This window comes from Haliotis asinina, chromosome 2 (genome assembly GCF_037392515.1).
Source record: "Haliotis asinina isolate JCU_RB_2024 chromosome 2, JCU_Hal_asi_v2, whole genome shotgun sequence".
Classification (NCBI taxonomy): Eukaryota; Metazoa; Mollusca; class Gastropoda; order Lepetellida; family Haliotidae; genus Haliotis; species Haliotis asinina.
In genome coordinates this window covers 89,050,325-89,070,455 of record NC_090281.1, presented here as the reverse complement: position 1 = coordinate 89,070,455, position 20,131 = coordinate 89,050,325, and the positions used below count along the sequence as shown (strand labels likewise).

Here is a 20,131-nt window from a genome sequence, read left to right as displayed (position 1 = left end):
GAATTTATTTGTTCTTAATTGTGAAGATGAAGTGTAATTTAATTGCAAAACATTTAATCAAAACATGTATTCAACAGAACTCATATTGAGTTTAGAATACAATAAAAGATTAATATGGACAAACATTGTGGTCTATAAGTGGGATTCAAAGGATATATGTATGTAGTTGTTTGTTGTTGTTGGATGTTGATATAGGAAATACTTTGTTCTTGTTGTTTAAGTGGTGTTAAGTTTGATATGGTAACAGTGTTTTAAGTGGAATTACTTCTTGTTGACAATTCCTGTGCACCACTTGATATGCTGTGAAACAGTAAGGCTGTGTTTCCTATATGGTTGAACCCCAACGTCTTGAACTTGGTTGACATGAATTCTCAGTTATGTCACATCTCTCGGTTCCTGACGATTTCCTTACATTTCCTTACATGTGAGAATGGTCTTACGCCACTTTTAGCAATATTTCAGCATTATCGTGGTGGGGACACCAGAAATGGGCTTCACACATTGCATTGTAGGGAATCAAACCTGCGTCTTCAGCATGACAACTGCACACTCCGTCCATGTATTGACATAACACTGTGGCATAGTATACCAGTGGGCTGGCACTATTCCTGTAAGCAGTATTATTATTATAAGTGTTCTTGTATAGCGCACAAATCAAACTGCAAGGCAATTTCTCTAGGCGCTAGGTACTTTTCCCTCGATCACCGGATGTCAATCTCAACAGCACATTGTATTTCAATCTCAACTCCCTGGGGAGTATACAACTCTTGCTGCCACTAGACGCACTGGGTTTATTGTGGCTCTCTCATCCTAACGAGGTACCCATTTGACAGCTGGGTGGACTGGGACACATAGTCACAGCACATTGTCCAAGTTTTACTGCACGTTGCTGTAACCGCAACTAGGTGTATGCATGTGTTCATGTGGCCACCATCTGGTCATATACCAACGGATTCGTGGGTTCTTTTAAGTGCACAGGATTGTACACTAGGGGTTGTGACAACACTGAAAGAGTCTGCACACAAAGTTGACTCCAAGGTTTTTTACACCCGGTCACAGGTGGGCTCGATCCCGAAATCTCAACCTCGCTGGATCACTAGCCTGGCGCCTTAGCCAGCTCACCCACCATGCCCCCCAAATCTGGTAAAATTGTGTTCATCTGATTTAGTTGTTGATACCATACATTTCCCCCCATCATGGACCTACACTTTTCTAAACTTCTAAAGTAAGTTTCATGAACTAAAAGACACATTTCATCATCACCCTTTACCTCCTGGTGAAAATATCACAAGTTACAATACTTTCATCTTTTATTTTCAAATATTCTTTTGAACGACATATACATTGTTTTTCTGTACAATTTAAGAAAATCATACCTGCTACATTCCCACTTTGCTAGAAGCTCTGGGGAAATATGCATTGCACTGATGTGTGACATTAAATACCAAATGGGGCACATTTTGGGAAACATGATCATTTTTCAAGACATATTTCACGGTGACCAACTGAGACACCTGATACCTCTTGTTAAGTTTGTTGCTATGTAGCATCTGTTTCCATATATACACTTGACAACAAACAAACATGCAAGAATGGATGTACCCTAACTTCATTTGAGCAGTATGCACCATAGCTACAGACAATTATGACATGGGATTGTCAAGTCATGATAAAAGCGAGTTAGTTTGCTTTTACACCATTTTTAGCAATGATACAGCAGTATCACAGCAGGACACCAGAAATAGGCTTCACATATTGTACATGTGGGGCACTGAACCTATGTCTTCAGCGTGATGATTGGATGCCTTGACCTGGTTACCCCACTGCCCCTGGTGGTATGACTCAATGAAAATCATAAGTCTATGTTATTACTGTCACAGTATACGGGTTATGGGAGCAGGCTTCAGATTATTTGCAGGTAAAATCAAACCAATAGATAGTCAACATCTAAAATGCAAGCAAATGAATGAATTTCTTCCATTCATACAATCAAGCTTGTGGTAATGAGGCTGATTTACATAAAAGTTTAATAAGCTTGCTTACAATTAAAAATATGTTAGGTAATGCAAATATTCCAGATACACTTCCCCAATGCACCACTGTCCTGGAAGATACACATTCTTGAATAAATGCACTATGTCTAATGCTGCCTTTAACAGTAATTTAGTTGTGTCCTGTCATGGAAGGTTAATGGAAAGCAAACCAAGAATGCTGCAGATCTAAGGGGCTTCTACTCTGATGAAACCTAAGGCCAAGGGTGTAGCTTTGACTAATCCACATTTAAAGACTTTAGAAATGCAGTTCTGCACTGTACAGTAGATACATGAGCCACACAGGCCTCGAATGTGAACTAGAAAACCTTTTTATCTAGCCATATGTAAGGATGTCGAGTTTTGATTGGTTCACTTGACTCTGATAAAATACCATGTACATCCATCACGATCCGCCAGCGGGAGTATAAAAGTCATATACTCCCGCTGCGAAAGTCATATAACCCTGCTATGCCTCGGTGACGACGAGAAGTGAAAAAAGCGTGCATCGACAAGCCTTTAGTAACGTGCGGTGCGTTGAGGTCAAACGATCAGCTGGTGTCAACATGGCAGCAAGTCGATTCGATGCGTGTTGTTTTGTTTTGATTTAGTGAAAACATTCAGCTTGATAAATGCGTTATAACATCGTGTCAAGGGAAATACAGGGTTTTATGAGTCCCCCGTAAGGAATACAACCTTACTCGGGACTGACAAAACCCTGTATTTCCCTCGACACGATGTGATAACTTATACTATTGCACTGCAGCAAACATTGGTGAAACTCCCTGTCTTCCATATTTACACCCTGCTGAGCTTCTTTTAATTTAAACATTCTGAAACAAGCTTATAAGACTGGCATAAAACCTTCACCATTAGCTTAGAAGCAACACACATACATTATATACATGTACCACACATGAAGCGTCGGGTACATTCAGACCAATAATTGCTTTCTTTATGACAAATATTGGGAGTTAACAGATGTACAAATAAATACACTGTGTGAACATTGTACAATTAAAATTTATGCTATGTACCATATTTCAAGTTTATACAAAACTAGACGCACAAAATTCATTCAATCCTTAGTCTCAATTTTGTTTATAATAAATAGTAACACCGACAATTTAATTACTTGTTTACATCAAAAACATCAAAGTCAGCAACAGAATTCAGAGCATCAGCGCAAAAACTTGTCTGCTCTTATCAGCAGATCACTATCCAATAGTCCAGTTGGACTATACTACAATTTTAGAAATAAAACAAATGGCTTTGTTAGCCAATTATTTGCATTTGATTAGGACATATATCTATATATCTATATATGTAACTGCAAACAATGAACTGTGCTTACCTGAATCTTAGAGGGCATACAACATACATCTTGATACATTAAGTAGTAAATTTCTTCATCAAGAAGTTCCCAAAAGGCAATCATCACTTTTTCATTCTTCTAAACCTCCACTTCAACTACCTGTTTATCAGCTTTATCAGACTTGCAGTGCATGAAGCTTATTCCATGGACGATGTTTTTGCTCCAATGGCCTGTATTGTTTCTAACTTCAAACAATTTAGAATATGTACAGTGATTTAGCCATTGATAAACTAAATACTTGTCACAACACTGTTGTGCAGACATCTATTGTTTTGGTTTGAGAACCAATTCCCCCATAGAGGACTGATCAGCACCCAGATATTGCGATGCCCTGTGAAAAGCCAATGCTTACTTGGTTGAACGCTAGGTATGGTTGCCCCAGAAGAGAAACAAACAATTCCGGTGATGATTTCTTAATCTTCCATGGTACAGCTTTCTGCCCTGTAGACAATCTATCATATTTTAAATATTAATGAAAATTTGCTTGGGCAGATTTGTTCAACAACCCAAACCACTCCACAACATTGCATAGTATAAGGCTGGAAGACGTGGCAGTCATGGATGCTACTGTATATAGCAATGGCACGATTCACTAATACTCCTTTTCCAGTAAGACTATCAAATCCTACCAAAGTCCTTGCTAGGATAGGCCTTCAGCAACCTATGCCTGTTGTAAGAGATGGCACATGGGGTCAGGTAGTCAGAATTGCTGACATGGTTGATGTGTCACAATATTCCACCACAGTGTGTAGACTGATGCTCATGATGGCAATCTCTGGTAAAGATCATGTCTAGAAAACTATCACATAGCAAGAGTAGTACTACGTGCAGCATCATGTACTTACATTGTTGTTATTTATGATTCATTATTACTATTTCTGTTACTATTCTCATTGTACTCATATTTATATTTACCGGTAGTCATGTGTTCAAATAAGTGGCATGTATCATTCCAATCCGAATCAGTTTTCGATTACCGGTACTTCTCTTAAAACAAACAAAGCATGAAGTCCTTCATACCATCCAGTATTTGTCAACATGTCTTGGAACAGGTATGCAATAACGACTCATCTAGCCTACCTATGTGGTTAATTATCATCAGCATTCATTTTGTGCATGTAATTATTGTGTATACTTTTGTGAATTTAGTAAATTCATTTTGAGGCCATTTTTGATCCAGGAAAAAAATAGTTATATCTTATCTTATCTTATCTTATCTTATCCTACCCCTGCCATATTAATGCAAACATGTGTCATACCCTCTGACCATATTTAAATTAAACACCATATTGGCCATGTCTACCAACCTGCTCCCAACCTGAAACCAATGTTCCTAAGGCTTTCACAGAAATGTTTCTTATTTCCATGGCTATTTTACAGGAAGCAGCCAAAGGGTATGTATGTTTGACTAGTAACCCACACACTATGTTTCAATGACCTTCAAACCAGGCTTGCTCTCAAACCATCCAATCCCTGACATTTGTTGCATACTGATTTAATAAGCCTCAGACAGTTCTCTAAGCACCCAGGACATTATCAGCCATGCCACATCCAATCTCTGACATTTGTTGCATACAGATTTAATAAGCCTCAGACAGTTCTCTAAGCACCCAGGACATTATCAGCCATGCCACATCCAATCCCTGACATTTGTTGCATACTGATTTAATAAGCCTCAGACAGTTCTCTAAGCACCCAGGACATTATCAGCCATGCCACATCCAATCTCTGACATTTGTTGCATACTGATTTAATAAGCCTCAGACAGTTCTCTAAGCACCCAGGACATTATCAGCTGTGTCACTACCAATCTCTGACATTTGTTGCATACAGATTTAATAAGCCTCAGATGGTTCTCTAAGCACCCAGGACATTATCAGCTGTGTCACTACCAATCTCTGACATTTGTTGCATACAGATTTAATAAGCCTCAGACAGTTCTCTAAGCACCCAGGACATTATCAGCTGTGTCACTACCAACACCTTGCCACACATCATTTTATTAGGTTTCCCCTCCTTTGTTTACTTTACCAGTCAGCAATTAATACTCAGAGATGCCTTGAATAGTTTGTTTCAAATATAGAAACATTAGTTGACCTCACATTTTGGCTAAAATAATGATTTGAAGACTTAAATATGAAATCTAATTAATGATAGATGGAACAATGAGAGTTCAAAACTGAATATAAATGGCTGACTGCAAAGATCAGATGTATGAGCAAACTTTAAACAAGAGACACACAAGCAGATGACAAATATGGTGGACAAGACCTCAGGCTATTAAAACCAGCAGCAATAACATTACACTCTCATCCAAAATAGGTACATCCACCACAACTGGTGTTGTCATCTTCTTACAGTTATACAGTCATTGTGACCAGCTGATCCCCCAATTTTTTTTTGCCTCTATTAATAATGGGTATAGTGCCATATTCTGTACATAATGTATATGTTCAAAGTGCTGACATTATTACCCCGGTCAATGGACCCATATGCACCATAATGCCTAGGTGCTAGAAGTTGAACAGTCATGGCAAGCTCATCCCACCTGGTACCCATTTACTGCTGGGTGAACAGAGGCATTTTCCTCTAATGGGATGGACCATATCAACACTTTCCCGACACACAACACACACATTCGGAATAAAATCTCATGATTCACAATCAGATCAAACAAGACTGTTTTTACTGATATAATCATTCTATGAATGTGGCACATTTGGTGAAAGAATGCTGTGGATTAATACACATGGGTATTGCCATTACATTGATCTGGTCATGAAGTCTGTTACAGCGTTTTTACCAAACTTGGTTTCTAAAAGATTTATAACAAAGTCTCTTGAACATCTGTAGTGTTGCTGTGTAAAATTCTTTGCAGGTTGGTAGTATGTTTTGCAATATTGCTGAGCCTCATTCTGACTGCAATAGAACTGTACTCCAACCATGACAGCAAGCAACAACACCATCATTGAAAAGAAGAAGAAACAACATTGTCCTAGGCAGCCCCCTTCTGTAACAGAAAAAGAACCTATGTAACTGCCAGTGATGAAATATCTTCAGGAGATAGACACTCTTGCAGCATCACAGTTCATGATTACTAGTAAATTACAAGTTGAGACTTTTATTGCTAGTCCACTGAAGTTTAACAAAAACAAAAATGAAACATGTGCATTACACATAGCTGATAATTCGAAGACATGCACTCAAAATTCAGAGTATTAATGATTGTTACCACCACTGAGCTAACAAACAGTTTCAGAAACACCAAGGGTCTGGGAGGTCGACCTCCATCATCAAGTTATCAAATTCAGCAGAGAATTGATACAAATGATACCACTATCAGCTTCAGTAAGACATCGTGGGTCTATGAACTATTTAGCCTGCAGCTAAAATTAAAAACATCCTCAATACCCAGATCATGTAAACTGCTATTTCTCCTATTCAGGAAATGTATGCCAAATCACAGAACATATTCTGTCACACAAGAGGAAGGTGTATGCATGAAAGGCTGTGGGAACACATTACAACCTCTTCCACTTGAGTTACAAAATGCAGATCCAGAAAAGGGTACTTTCTTTACTTTCCTTCTAACAACATGCTATTGAAACCAAAAAGTCCTGTTCAAAATGTTTTCAGAGAAATGCAGTCTCTTCAACTAAACACAGTACATACCTTTTGTTTTCTCCTTGGTTTTGTTGACACCATTTTCACGAACTTCATTTTCTTCTGAAAGAAAAGACAGAAACATGTGACACAGTGCTAAGAAAGTGATGTACATGCTACACAAGGGATGGAATGATCAGGATACAATCAAAAACACTGCACTTTAAGTGTGATACTATTTGCATTCTGTACTCATGTTTGTTAAGTTGATATTTTCTACTTTTCAGCAAGACATATCACAGCCCATGACTATTTGTTTTGAAAACATATGGCCCTCAAGCTCCTCACTAACAAAGTGATCACTAACAAAGCAAGCAGTTGTATTTTCAAAAGAAGCCAAGGAGACACCGATGACATCGCTATTAGCTTTCCCAGTTTCAATGATTATTATGTTGCTCATGTTCTTATCTATATTACCATCACAATTTGTGTTCTTACATCAGTAAGCTGCGACCATGTCCTGGTGTTACCCAAATTGTTGTCAAGGTAATAAAACTAAAGTTATCAACTCTTCACTCAGCAGTATTCCAGCCATATGACAGCAGTCTATTGATGATCATATCTGGACCAGACACACTGATGACTGCCACAACAAGGAACATTCCACTAGGTACAATGACACAATCATCCAAGTCACTGTGTTTGACTGATGTGTCACAGTTCTCACCATATTTCGCCCCTTCTTCCTCCATCTTCTCTTTCCTCTCCTGGGCTTTCCGGGCCTGGTGTTCTTTCCTCCTTCGTTCTTTCTCTGCTTGTTTTTCAGCCTTCTTCTTCTTTAGTTCTTCCTCTTCCTTCAGCTTCTCTGCAGCTTCTTTTTCTGAAGAAACAAGAACATCTTCATACAGTCAACAGTAGGAGGTATCACAATGTCTGTGTTCATCCTTGGTGCAGAGCCCTCAGGTATGTCAGGACCAATCAGAAGAAAGAACTGAAATCGACCATTTTTGTAACTTTTCTAGGTGACAATGGTGAGTGAAAACCTTGCACCTCACCTCTAGCCTCCTGTAACTGTTTCTGTTTTCGCCTCTCAGCATCTGAGTTGACTTGTCTCATGTACAACAGAACCTGTAAGGAACAATATACCATCATACACACATCATGAAGGTTTGGCAGTCACTTAAGGTCACTTTCAGTTCAGTGGCAGCCGAGATGTTCCTTCACTATTTTCTCATTCCAATCAATTACTCAAACTGATATTGCATGTTTGCTTCAAAACTATTACATTTGATGAAGTTGGGAGTATAATAATGACTACAACCAACACGAATCACGTCAAAACCTTGATTACGATAAAAACAAGATGTTACTGACATTCTGGACCAACAGACAGTGATCACAGGACTACAGTCTTATAACCAGTTGACTTTCATATTCCTCCTGGATGATGGAGGACGGTTACACCCTTAAAGATTTCTCTCTAAAAACAAGTTATATTCTGGAGGTAACTGATAGCTTTGATGTGTTATTAAATGCCTTGAAGACTGCAGTCCACTCCTATATTGTTTGAATTCAGGGACCAGCTAGCTACATTTTTCACCAGGGGCTAAAACAAGGAGCCTATTACTGTCATGCTTTATTTATAACACTGAAATTTCAATTAAAACTGACACTGACAAAAAATACAAACATGAATATATTTCAACAAGCTCTGAGTTACAGGGCACATAATGATCTCAGATTCCAGACAAAAAGGTGAGACTGGGACAGGTTTAGTCAACTAGTCCAACAAATATATCAAGACTTGGGACACGAGAAATGGGCTTAGCATTAAGTGTTAAATCAAACCTGGGTCTTTGGCATGATGAACAAACCGCAAAGAGGGGTACCCTTGCAGCTAAAGCATCTTCTCATTGCTACAAAGACCAGGGTTTGATTCCCCACATGGGTACAATTAGTGAAGTCCATTTTGAGCATCCCTACCATGATATTGCTAAAAGCAACATAAAATCCAACTCACTCACTTTAACCACTTAGATATCCCAACACACACTCAAGAGATGTCAGGGATTCAAAAATCCCATCACCCAATGCCTGGGACAAGTCAGTTTTCATTTCTGGCAATCAAATAATGGTATCTTACTTGTCCGTGAACTACTAGATAACTTCCACTTATGGTTTCAAACTGCAAATAATCTTGGATTTCATTTCATATCTGCTCATAATGAAGCTAGTAGAGAGTGAAGTTATCACTCTTCGATAAATAGTCCAGTAAATATTAACATCACACATTGTGTCCTAAAATCAGGGCAAGTGGAAAATTAGTCATGACAAGGTACTTTACTTTGGAACACAATACACCTGGATGTGAAGTAGAGTTGTGACGATACGCCCATGCCACGATATGATACGCATCATAATACTGGTAGTCCGATACATACGATACGATATGTATCACGATATTTTGTCCTTGTATACAGAAAAATAAAAGTACTGGAAATAATGTGCTGTTATGTTATCATTTCAGGGAAGGTATTCTTCTCCCAAGAAAAATAAAACATGTCATCATGAAAGACATTTTATTAAAAATGTTTAGCGTGTGTTAGTAAAGTAGTGTTTTCCACAAAAAAATGGAACAGCAGGGATCAATATTGGCACAACTGGCTTTTTTGCATAGATAACAAAATAAATTTGTGTAAATTATCTCCGACGGCGCATGCCCATGGCAATATTTTCCACGAAAATCTAAATAGAAGGGGAGGCGGTGTTTTCGTAGACTCCTAAGTATGTAAGTATCGTGTTGAATCGATACACGACAACCGTATCGATGTATCGTATCGCGATAACTTGTGTATCGATTAATCGTCACAACTCTAATGTGAAGTATATCTAAAATAATGACAATTATTGATAACCTACATTTTTAGCACACTTGCGACACTGTGTTTCATCCAAGCAGTCCCCAGCTGCTTGTTTCAAACCAGGGTCAAGGGGATTGTCCTTTAGGTCCAGCCATTTCAGTTTCTGAAGGTTGAAGAAGCTGAGGGGGAGGATGGTCAGCTGATTGCCCAGCAGGTCCAAGTGTTGCAGGTGGGTCAGATTGCCAAACCGGGTTGGTAGAGAGGTCAGTGTGTTCTTGCTGAGGTCAATCTTGATCAAATGGGTCAGGTTGCAGAAGGGATCCTTGAACATGTTGAAATAATTAAAACATAATCTCATGATTCAACTTCGAGTAAATTCACACAAACATGATGACATATGGATAGTCCTTGAACATTGTCTACGTAATTGGTTTGGGAAACTATCTCAGTCACACAAAATATATTACTGGCCTTGAGACTATCAACGCAATAGCCACTGAAAATATTTTCAGCAATGGGTACTGAAACACTATCTCAGCAATATGCTACGAAACACTGTCCCTTATCAGCACTGATCTTGCCTTGGCATCTGTATTAATATTTTCAAAACAATATTGAATCACATAAGTCGGTTGATCATGGACACCATAAAAGACACCATGATAACAAATGCATACCAACGTTTTTAGGATGGCCACATCTGGTAACAAGGGTCATCACATGTCTTATGATACGGATTTGGTTCAAAGTGAAGCTCTACCCATCAGATCATGGAAATAGTCTGACACAAGTGAAAGTACGGAACATACATAATAATCAGGATCATACTGAAAAAAAAAAAAACTTCAACATACTGATGAGTTGCAAATGGATTACTCACTGGTAATGACGTCAATACATTGCAGGATAAATCCAGATGTGTGGCTTTGGGTATAGCACTCTACAATGAAACAATGTTTGCATAGATGAATATATGGTTCACGCATTCAATGTAAGTGATGGAGGGTCTACACCAAGTAAGCAAGTGCTTCACAGACTGAACAGTGTCCCGACTGAACCTAAAACCTGAAAAGCACAATAACCAGTTATTTTGTTTTTCATATCTTTTGAAGAAAGTAACAAATCCTTGAAATTTTCAACGTATATGGAAGCAAATATACTATCATAATATGCTCATAGACAAAACATATTGTGATCCAAATCCTACAAATCAGAAAAACAAATCCAACTTGGCATAAGATTACACGATGCCATTTAGAAAGTGGTCAAATGCAACATATGTCATATTTGGGATTTCACTTTCTTAGTAAAGTACAAATGCTAGTACTTTTTTCGGTTGAGTCCCATCCGGGATTCGAACCCGCACCCTCAAAGTCAGGCACCTAATCGCCAGCACACAAAGTCAGCCGCCTAGCCCGCTCAGCCACCGCGACTTCCACAAAAAATGAAAGTCGGACAACTGGTAGTCTAGACTGCGTACTTTGTGTACCCCTCTGATGAGTGTAAATTGGCACGGCTCCCACGGCCGAAAGCTATGATTACACGATGCCATTTAGAAAATGGTCAAATGCAACATATGTCATATTTGGGATTTCACTTTCTTAGTAAAGTACAAATGCTAGTACTTTTTTCGGTTGAGTCCCATCCGGGATTCGAACCCGCACCCTCAAAGTCAGGCACCTAATCGCCAGCACACAAAGTCAGCCGCCTAGCCCGCTCAGCTACCGCGACTTCCACAAAAAATGAAAGTCGGACAACTGGTAGTCTAGACTGCGTACTTTGTGTACCCCTCTGATGAGTGTAAATTGGCACGGCTCCCACGGCCGAAAGCTATGATTACACGATGCCATTTAGAAAGTGGTCAAATGCAACATATGTCATATTTGGGATTTCACTTTCTTAGTAAAGTACAAATGCTAGTACTTTTTTCGGTTGAGTCCCATCCGGGATTCGAACCCGCACCCTCAAAGTCAGGCACCTAATCGCCAGCACACAAAGTCAGCCGCCTAGCCCGCTCAGCCACCGCGACTTCCACAAAAAATGAAAGTCGGACAACTGGTAGTCTAGACTGTGTACTTTGTGTACCCCTCTGATGAGTGTAAATTGGCACGGCTCCCACGGCCGAAAGCTATGATTACACGATGCCATTTAGAAAGTGGTCAAATGCAACATATGTCATATTTGGGATTTCACTTTCTTAGTAAAGTACAAATGCTAGTACTTTTTTCGGTTGAGTCCCATCCGGGATTCGAACCCGCACCCTCAAAGTCAGGCACCTAATCGCCAGCACACAAAGTCAGCCGCCTAGCCCGCTCAGCCACCGCGACTTCCACAAAAAATGAAAGTCGGACAACTGGTAGTCTAGACTGCGTACTTTGTGTACCCCTCTGATGAGTGTAAATTGGCACGGCTCCCACGGCCGAAAGCTATGATTACACGATGCCATTTAGAAAGTGGTCAAATGCAACATATGTCATATTTGGGATTTCACTTTCTTAGTAAAGTACAAATGTTAGTACTTTTTCCGGTTGAGTCCCATCCGGGATTCGAACCCGCACCCTCAAAGTCAGGCACCTAATCGCCAGCACACAAAGTCAGCCGCCTAGCCCGCTCAGCCACCGCGACTTCCACAAAAAAATGAAAGTCGGACAACTGGTAGTCTAGACTGCGTACTTTGTGTACCCCTCTGATGAGTGTAAATTGGCACGGCTCCCACGGCCGAAAGCTATGATTACACGATGCCATTTAGAAAGTGGTCAAATGCAACATATGTCATATTTGGGATTTCACTTTCTTAGTAAAGTACAAATGCTAGTACTTTTTTCGGTTGAGTCCCATCCGGGATTCGAACCCGCACCCTCAAAGTCAGGCACCTAATCGCCAGCACACAAAGTCAGCCGCCTAGCCCGCTCAGCCACCGCGACTTCCACAAAAAAATGAAAGTCGGACAACTGGTAGTCTAGACTGCGTACTTTGTGTACCCCTCTGATGAGTGTAAATTGGCACGGCTCCCACGGCCGAAAGCTATGATTACACGATGCCATTTAGAAAGTGGTCAAATGCAACATATGTCATATTTGGGATTTCACTTTCTTAGTAAAGTACAAATGCTAGTACTTTTTTCGGTTGAGTCCCATCCGGGATTCGAACCCGCACCCTCAAAGTCAGGCACCTAATCGCCAGCACACAAAGTCAGCCGCCTAGCCCGCTCAGCCACCACGACTTCCACAAAAAATGAAAGTCGGACAACTGGTAGTCTAGACTGCGTACTTTGTGTACCCCTCTAATGAGTGTAAATTGGCACGGCTCCCACGGCCGAAAGCTATGATTACACGATGCCATTTAGAAAGTGGTCAAATGCAACATATGTCATATTTGGGATTTCACTTTCTTAGTAAAGTACAAATGCTAGTACTTTTTTCGGTTGAGTCCCATCCGGGATTCGAACCCGCACCCTCAAAGTCAGGCACCTAATCGCCAGCACACAAAGTCAGCCGCCTAGCCCGCTCAGCCACCGCGACTTCCACAAAAAATGAAAGTCGGACAACTGGTAGTCTAGACTGCGTACTTTGTGTACCCCTCTGATGAGTGTAAATTGGCACGGCTCCCACGGCCGAAAGCTATGATTACACGATGCCATTTAGAAAGTGGTCAAATGCAACATATGTCATATTTGGGATTTCACTTTCTTAGTAAAGTACAAATGCTAGTACTTTTTTCGGTTGAGTCCCATCCGGGATTCGAACCCGCACCCTCAAAGTCAGGCACCTAATCGCCAGCACACAAAGTCAGCCGCCTAGCCCGCTCAGCCACCGCGACTTCCACAAAAAATGAAAGTCGGACAACTGGTAGTCTAGACTGCGTACTTTGTGTACCCCTCTAATGAGTGTAAATTGGCACGGCTCCCACGGCCGAAAGCTATGATTACACGATGCCATTTAGAAAGTGGTCAAATGCAACATATGTCATATTTGGGATTTCACTTTCTTAGTAAAGTACAAATGCTAGTACTTTTTTCGGTTGAGTCCCATCCGGGATTCGAACCCGCACCCTCAAAGTCAGGCACCTAATCGCCAGCACACAAAGTCAGCCGCCTAGCCCGCTCAGCCACCGCGACTTCCACAAAAAATGAAAGTCGGACAACTGGTAGTCTAGACTGCGTACTTTGTGTACCCCTCTGATGAGTGTAAATTGGCACGGCTCCCACGGCCGAAAGCTATGATTACATGATGCCATTTAGAAAGTGGTCAAATGCAACATATGTCATATTTGGGATTTCACTTTCTTAGTAAAGTACAAATGCTAGTACTTTTTTCGGTTGAGTCCCATCCGGGATTCGAACCCGCACCCTCAAAGTCAGGCACCTAATCGCCAGCACACAAAGTCAGCCGCCTAGCCCGCTCAGCCACCGCGACTTCCACAAAAAATGAAAGTCGGACAACTGGTAGTCTAGACTGCGTACTTTGTGTACCCCTCTGATGAGTGTAAATTGGCACGGCTCCCACGGCCGAAAGCTATGATTACACGATGCCATTTAGAAAGTGGTCAAATGCAACATATGTCATATTTGGGATTTCACTTTCTTAGTAAAGTACAAATGCTAGTACTTTTTTCGGTTGAGTCCCATCCGGGATTCGAACCCGCACCTTCAAAGTCAGGCACCTAATCGCCAGCACACAAAGTCAGCCGCCTAGCCCGCTCAGCCACCGCGACTTCCACAAAAAATGAAAGTCGGACAACTGGTAGTCTAGACTGCGTACTTTGTGTACCCCTCTGATGAGTGTAAATTGGCACGGCTCCCACGGCCGAAAGCTATGATTACACGATGCCATTTAGAAAGTGGTCAAATGCAACATATGTCATATTTGGGATTTCACTTTCTTAGTAAAGTACAAATGCTAGTACTTTTTTCGGTTGAGTCCCATCCGGGATTCGAACCCGCACCCTCAAAGTCAGGCACCTAATCGCCAGCACACAAAGTCAGCCGCCTAGCCCGCTCAGCCACCGCGACTTCCACAAAAAATGAAAGTCGGACAACTGGTAGTCTAGACTGCGTACTTTGTGTACCCCTCTGATGAGTGTAAATTGGCACGGCTCCCACGGCCTAAAGCTATGATTACACGATGCCATTTAGAAAGTGGTCAAATGCAACATATGTCATATTTGGGATTTCACTTTCTTAGTAAAGTACAAATGCTAGTACTTTTTTCGGTTGAGTCCCATCCGGGATTCGAACCCGCACCCTCAAAGTCAGGCACCTAATCGCCAGCACACAAAGTCAGCCGCCTAGCCCGCTCAGCCACCGCGACTTCCACAAAAAATGAAAGTCGGACAACTGGTAGTCTAGACTGCGTACTTTGTGTACCCCTCTGATGAGTGTAAATTGGCACGGCTCCCACGGCCGAAAGCTATGATTACACGATGCCATTTAGAAAGTGGTCAAATGCAACATATGTCATATTTGGGATTTCACTTTCTTAGTAAAGTACAAATGCTAGTACTTTTTTCGGTTGAGTCCCATCCGGGATTCGAACCCGCACCCTCAAAGTCAGGCACCTAATCGCCAGCACACAAAGTCAGCCGCCTAGCCCGCTCAGCCACCGCGACTTCCACAAAAAATGAAAGTCGGACAACTGGTAGTCTAGACTGCGTACTTTGTGTACCCCTCTGATGAGTGTAAATTGGCACGGCTCCCACGGCCGAAAGCTATGATTACACGATGCCATTTAGAAAGTGGTCAAATGCAACATATGTCATATTTGGGATTTCACTTTCTTAGTAAAGTACAAATGCTAGTACTTTTTTCGGTTGAGTCCCATCCGGGATTCGAACCCGCACCCTCAAAGTCAGGCACCTAATCGCCAGCACACAAAGTCAGCCGCCTAGCCCGCTCAGCCACCGCGACTTCCACAAAAAATGAAAGTCGGACAACTGGTAGTCTAGACTGCGTACTTTGTGTACCCCTCTGATGAGTGTAAATTGGCACGGCTCCCACGGCCGAAAGCTATGATTACACGATGCCATTTAGAAAGTGGTCAAATGCAACATATGTCATATTTGGGATTTCATTTTCTTAGTAAAGTACAAATGCTAGTACTTTTTTCGGTTGAGTCCCATCCGGGATTCGAACCCGCACCCTCAAAGTCAGGCACCTAATCGCCAGCACACAAAGTCAGCCGCCTAGCCCGCTCAGCCACCGCGACTTCCACAAAAAATGAAAGTCAGACAACTGGTAGTCTAGACTGCGTACTTTGTGTACCCCTCTGATGAGTGTAAATTGGCACGGCTCCCACGGCCGAAAGCTATGATTACACGATGCCATTTAGAAAGTGGTCAAATGCAACATATGTCATATTTGGGATTTCACTTTCTTAGTAAAGTACAAATGCTAGTACTTTTTTCGGTTGAGTCCCATCCGGGATTCGAACCCGCACCCTCAAAGTCAGGCACCTAATCGCCAGCACACAAAGTCAGCCGCCTAGCCCGCTCAGCCACCGCGACTTCCACAAAAAATGAAAGTCGGACAACTGGTAGTCTAGACTGCGTACTTTGTGTACCCCTCTGATGAGTGTAAATTGGCACGGCTCCCACGGCCGAAAGCTATGATTACACGATGCCATTTAGAAAGTGGTCAAATGCAACATATGTCATATTTGGGATTTCACTTTCTTAGTAAAGTACAAATGCTAGTACTTTTTTCGGTTGAGTCCCATCCGGGATTCGAACCCGCACCCTCAAAGTCAGGCACCTAATCGCCAGCACACAAAGTCAGCCGCCTAGCCCGCTCAGCCACCGCGACTTCCACAAAAAATGAAAGTCGGACAACTGGTAGTCTAGACTGCGTACTTTGTGTACCCCTCTGATGAGTGTAAATTGGCACGGCTCCCACGGCCGAAAGCTATGATTACACGATGCCATTTAGAAAGTGGTCAAATGCAACATATGTCATATTTGGGATTTCATTTTCTTAGTAAAGTACAAATGCTAGTACTTTTTTCGGTTGAGTCCCATCCGGGATTCGAACCCGCACCCTCAAAGTCAGGCACCTAATCGCCAGCACACAAAGTCAGCCGCCTAGCCCGCTCAGCCACCGCGACTTCCACAAAAAATGAAAGTCGGACAACTGGTAGTCTAGACTGCGTACTTTGTGTACCCCTCTGATGAGTGTAAATTGGCACGGCTCCCACGGCCGAAAGCTATGATTACACGATGCCATTTAGAAAGTGGTCAAATGCAACATATGTCATATTTGGGATTTCACTTTCTTAGTAAAGTACAAATGCTAGTACTTTTTTCGGTTGAGTCCCATCCGGGATTCGAACCCGCACCCTCAAAGTCAGGCACCTAATCGCCAGCACACAAAGTCAGCCGCCTAGCCCGCTCAGCCACCGCGACTTCCACAAAAAATGAAAGTCGGACAACTGGTAGTCTAGACTGCGTACTTTGTGTACCCCTCTGATGAGTGTAAATTGGCACGGCTCCCACGGCCGAAAGCTATGATTACACGATGCCATTTAGAAAGTGGTCAAATGCAACATATGTCATATTTGGGATTTCACTTTCTTAGTAAAGTACAAATGCTAGTACTTTTTTCGGTTGAGTCCCATTTGTGTGCTGGCGATTAGGTGCCTGACTTTGAGGGTGCGGGTTCGAATCCCGGATGGGACTCAACCGAAAAAAGTACTAGCATTTGTACTTTACTAAGAAAGTGAAATCCCAAATATGACATATGTTGCATTTGACCACTTTCTAAATGGCATCGTGTAATCATAGCTTTCGGCCGTGGGAGCCGTGCCAATTTACACTCATCAGAGGGGTACACAAAGTACGCAGTCTAGACTACCAGTTGTCCGACTTTCATTTTTTTGTGGAAGTCGCGGTGGCTGAGCGGGCTAGGCGGCTGACTTTGTGTGCTGGCGATTAGGTGCCTGACTTTGAGGGTGCGGGTTCGAATCCCGGATGGGACTCAACCGGAAAAAGTACTAACATTTGTACTTTACTAAGAAAGTGAAATCCCAAATATGACATATGTTGCATTTGACCACTTTCTAAATGGCATCGTGTAATCATAGCTTTCGGCCGTGGGAGCCGTGCCAATTTACACTCATCAGAGGGGTACACAAAGTACGCAGTCTAGACTACCAGTTGTCCGACTTTCATTTTTTGTGGAAGTCGCGGTGGCTGAGCGGGCTAGGCGGCTGACTTTGTGTGCTGGCGATTAGGTGCCTGACTTTGAGGGTGCGGGTTCGAATCCCGGATGGGACTCAACCGAAAAAAGTACTAGCATTTGTACTTTACTAAGAAAGTGAAATCCCAAATATGACATATGTTGCATTTGACCACTTTCTAAATGGCATCGTGTAATCATAGCTTTCGGCCGTGGGAGCCGTGCCAATTTACACTCATCAGAGGGGTACACAAAGTACGCAGTCTAGACTACCAGTTGTCCGACTTTCATTTTTTGTGGAAGTCGCGGTGGCTGAGCGGGCTAGGCGGCTGACTTTGTGTGCTGGCGATTAGGTGCCTGACTTTGAGGGTGCGGGTTCGAATCCCGGATGGGACTCAACCGAAAAAAGTACTAGCATTTGTACTTTACTAAGAAAGTGAAATCCCAAATATGACATATGTTGCATTTGACCACTTTCTAAATGGCATCGTGTAATCATAGCTTTCGGCCGTGGGAGCCGTGCCAATTTACACTCATTAGAGGGGTACACAAAGTACGCAGTCTAGACTACCAGTTGTCCGACTTTCATTTTTTGTGGAAGTCGCGGTGGCTGAGCGGGCTAGGCGGCTGACTTTGTGTGCTGGCGATTAGGTGCCTGACTTTGAGGGTGCGGGTTCGAATCCCGGATGGGACTCAACCGAAAAAAGTACTAGCATTTGTACTTTACTAAGAAAGTGAAATCCCAAATATGACATATGTTGCATTTGACCACTTTCTAAATGGCATCGTGTAATCATAGCTTTCGGCCGTGGGAGCCGTGCCAATTTACACTCATCAGAGGGGTACACAAAGTACGCAGTCTAGACTACCAGTTGTCCGACTTTCATTTTTTTGTGGAAGTCGCGGTGGCTGAGCGGGCTAGGCGGCTGACTTTGTGTGCTGGCGATTAGGTGCCTGACTTTGAGGGTGCGGGTTCGAATCCCGGATGGGACTCAACCGAAAAAAGTACTAGCATTTGTACTTTACTAAGAAAGTGAAATCCCAAATATGACATATGTTGAACTTGGCATAACTCGAGCAGTGAAGGAGAACTGAACTTCAAATAATGGTAAAGGTGATGGAACACCTTTCTATGCGAACACATCGGGCTTCAAACATGCAATGTTAACCAAAAAAAATGAGAAAAAGATGGCAATGGTCTCTGCTGATGTGGCTAAAATAAGCATTTGGAGCATATAATCAAATATATAACCAATCATCTTTTTCTTTTTGATTTCAGTTGCCATGACCGGGATAACTGTCACAAAATGGAATAAACACTAAACTTAATATAGCTATCACCATTACCCAGGTTGGCTCTGACAATGCTTCTCAGATAACTAGGGGATACTTCGACCTGTCCCAGTATATAGCCCTTAGTGAACTTCAGGTTAACTAACCAGTTTCAAATGGCTTCATTTGATGGCACAAGATGATTAAAAGTCAAAATCTAAAACCTGGAACATTGCCTATGCTGTAAAGAGTGGTTTAGATGGCAAACAGCTAGTATTTTCAAGCTGCCATACCCATGATGGTGTAACTGAATTATGCTGACTTGCATAATAACATCCATTCATCATGTTTAGGCACTAACGTCTAATTGTAAATGAGTAATTTGTGAAACTAATCATCGCATCAAGGGCACCAAAGGCAAGATATAAGTCACTTATGAGCATGCTACCTGGTTATTCAACTCTTTCCCATCTCCATACTATATATCATCAAAACCAAGCCGGTTGAAAGTAAAAACCCAAGTGGTTTTATAAATTATACAGTAAACAAACGTCCGTTTCATTTTCAACTGCATGTAAGTGTCAGTATTTCCTACCAGTTCTTTTACAGGGACAACCGACAGGTTATTGAGGCTAAGATCCAGTTCATTCCCATCCAGATATTCTCTCAAATTGTCTTTCGGCATGCTGAATGTGAATATTTTTCGGCCTCGTATTGCACCAGCGGCGAGTCAGACTTCTTCTCTGTTGATAACGTGACACGCAAAGCCGGAAGTTCTGTCACCAATAAAGAACCGGGCTAAATTTTGGAAAGAAAGAAGTGA

At 41.9% G+C, this 20,131-nt stretch overlaps 1 protein-coding gene across 1 annotated transcript; it reads right to left on the bottom strand.

Moving 5' to 3' along the window:
- Nucleotides 1-6,069: 6,069 nt before the first annotated feature.
- Nucleotides 6,070-20,084, bottom strand: LOC137274549 (leucine-rich repeat-containing protein 59-like). Its single transcript, XM_067807801.1, has 7 exons — nucleotides 19,904-20,084; nucleotides 10,750-10,809; nucleotides 9,928-10,191; nucleotides 8,064-8,136; nucleotides 7,736-7,888; nucleotides 7,078-7,131; nucleotides 6,070-6,415 (listed from the first exon to the last, which is right to left on the bottom strand). The coding sequence occupies exons 1-7, from the start codon at nucleotides 19,991-19,993 to the stop codon at nucleotides 6,168-6,170; spliced, it is 942 nt and encodes a 313-aa protein (XP_067663902.1). The 5' UTR covers nucleotides 19,994-20,084; the 3' UTR covers nucleotides 6,070-6,167.
- Between the last annotated feature and the right edge of the window lie 47 nt (nucleotides 20,085-20,131).

Excerpts from the sequence above, each read along its gene's own strand:
- LOC137274549 (XM_067807801.1), bottom strand. The coding sequence starts at position 19,993 with ATGCCGAAAGACAATTTGAGAGAATATCTGGATGGGAATGAACTGGAT. Across the intron at positions 10,810-19,903 it reads TTGTCCCTGTAAAAGAACTG|AGTGCTATACCCAAAGCCAC; the intron begins GTAGGAAATACT and ends GTTTCATTGTAG. Across the intron at positions 10,192-10,749 it reads ATGTATTGACGTCATTACCA|GATCCCTTCTGCAACCTGAC; the intron begins GTGAGTAATCCA and ends AACATGTTCAAG.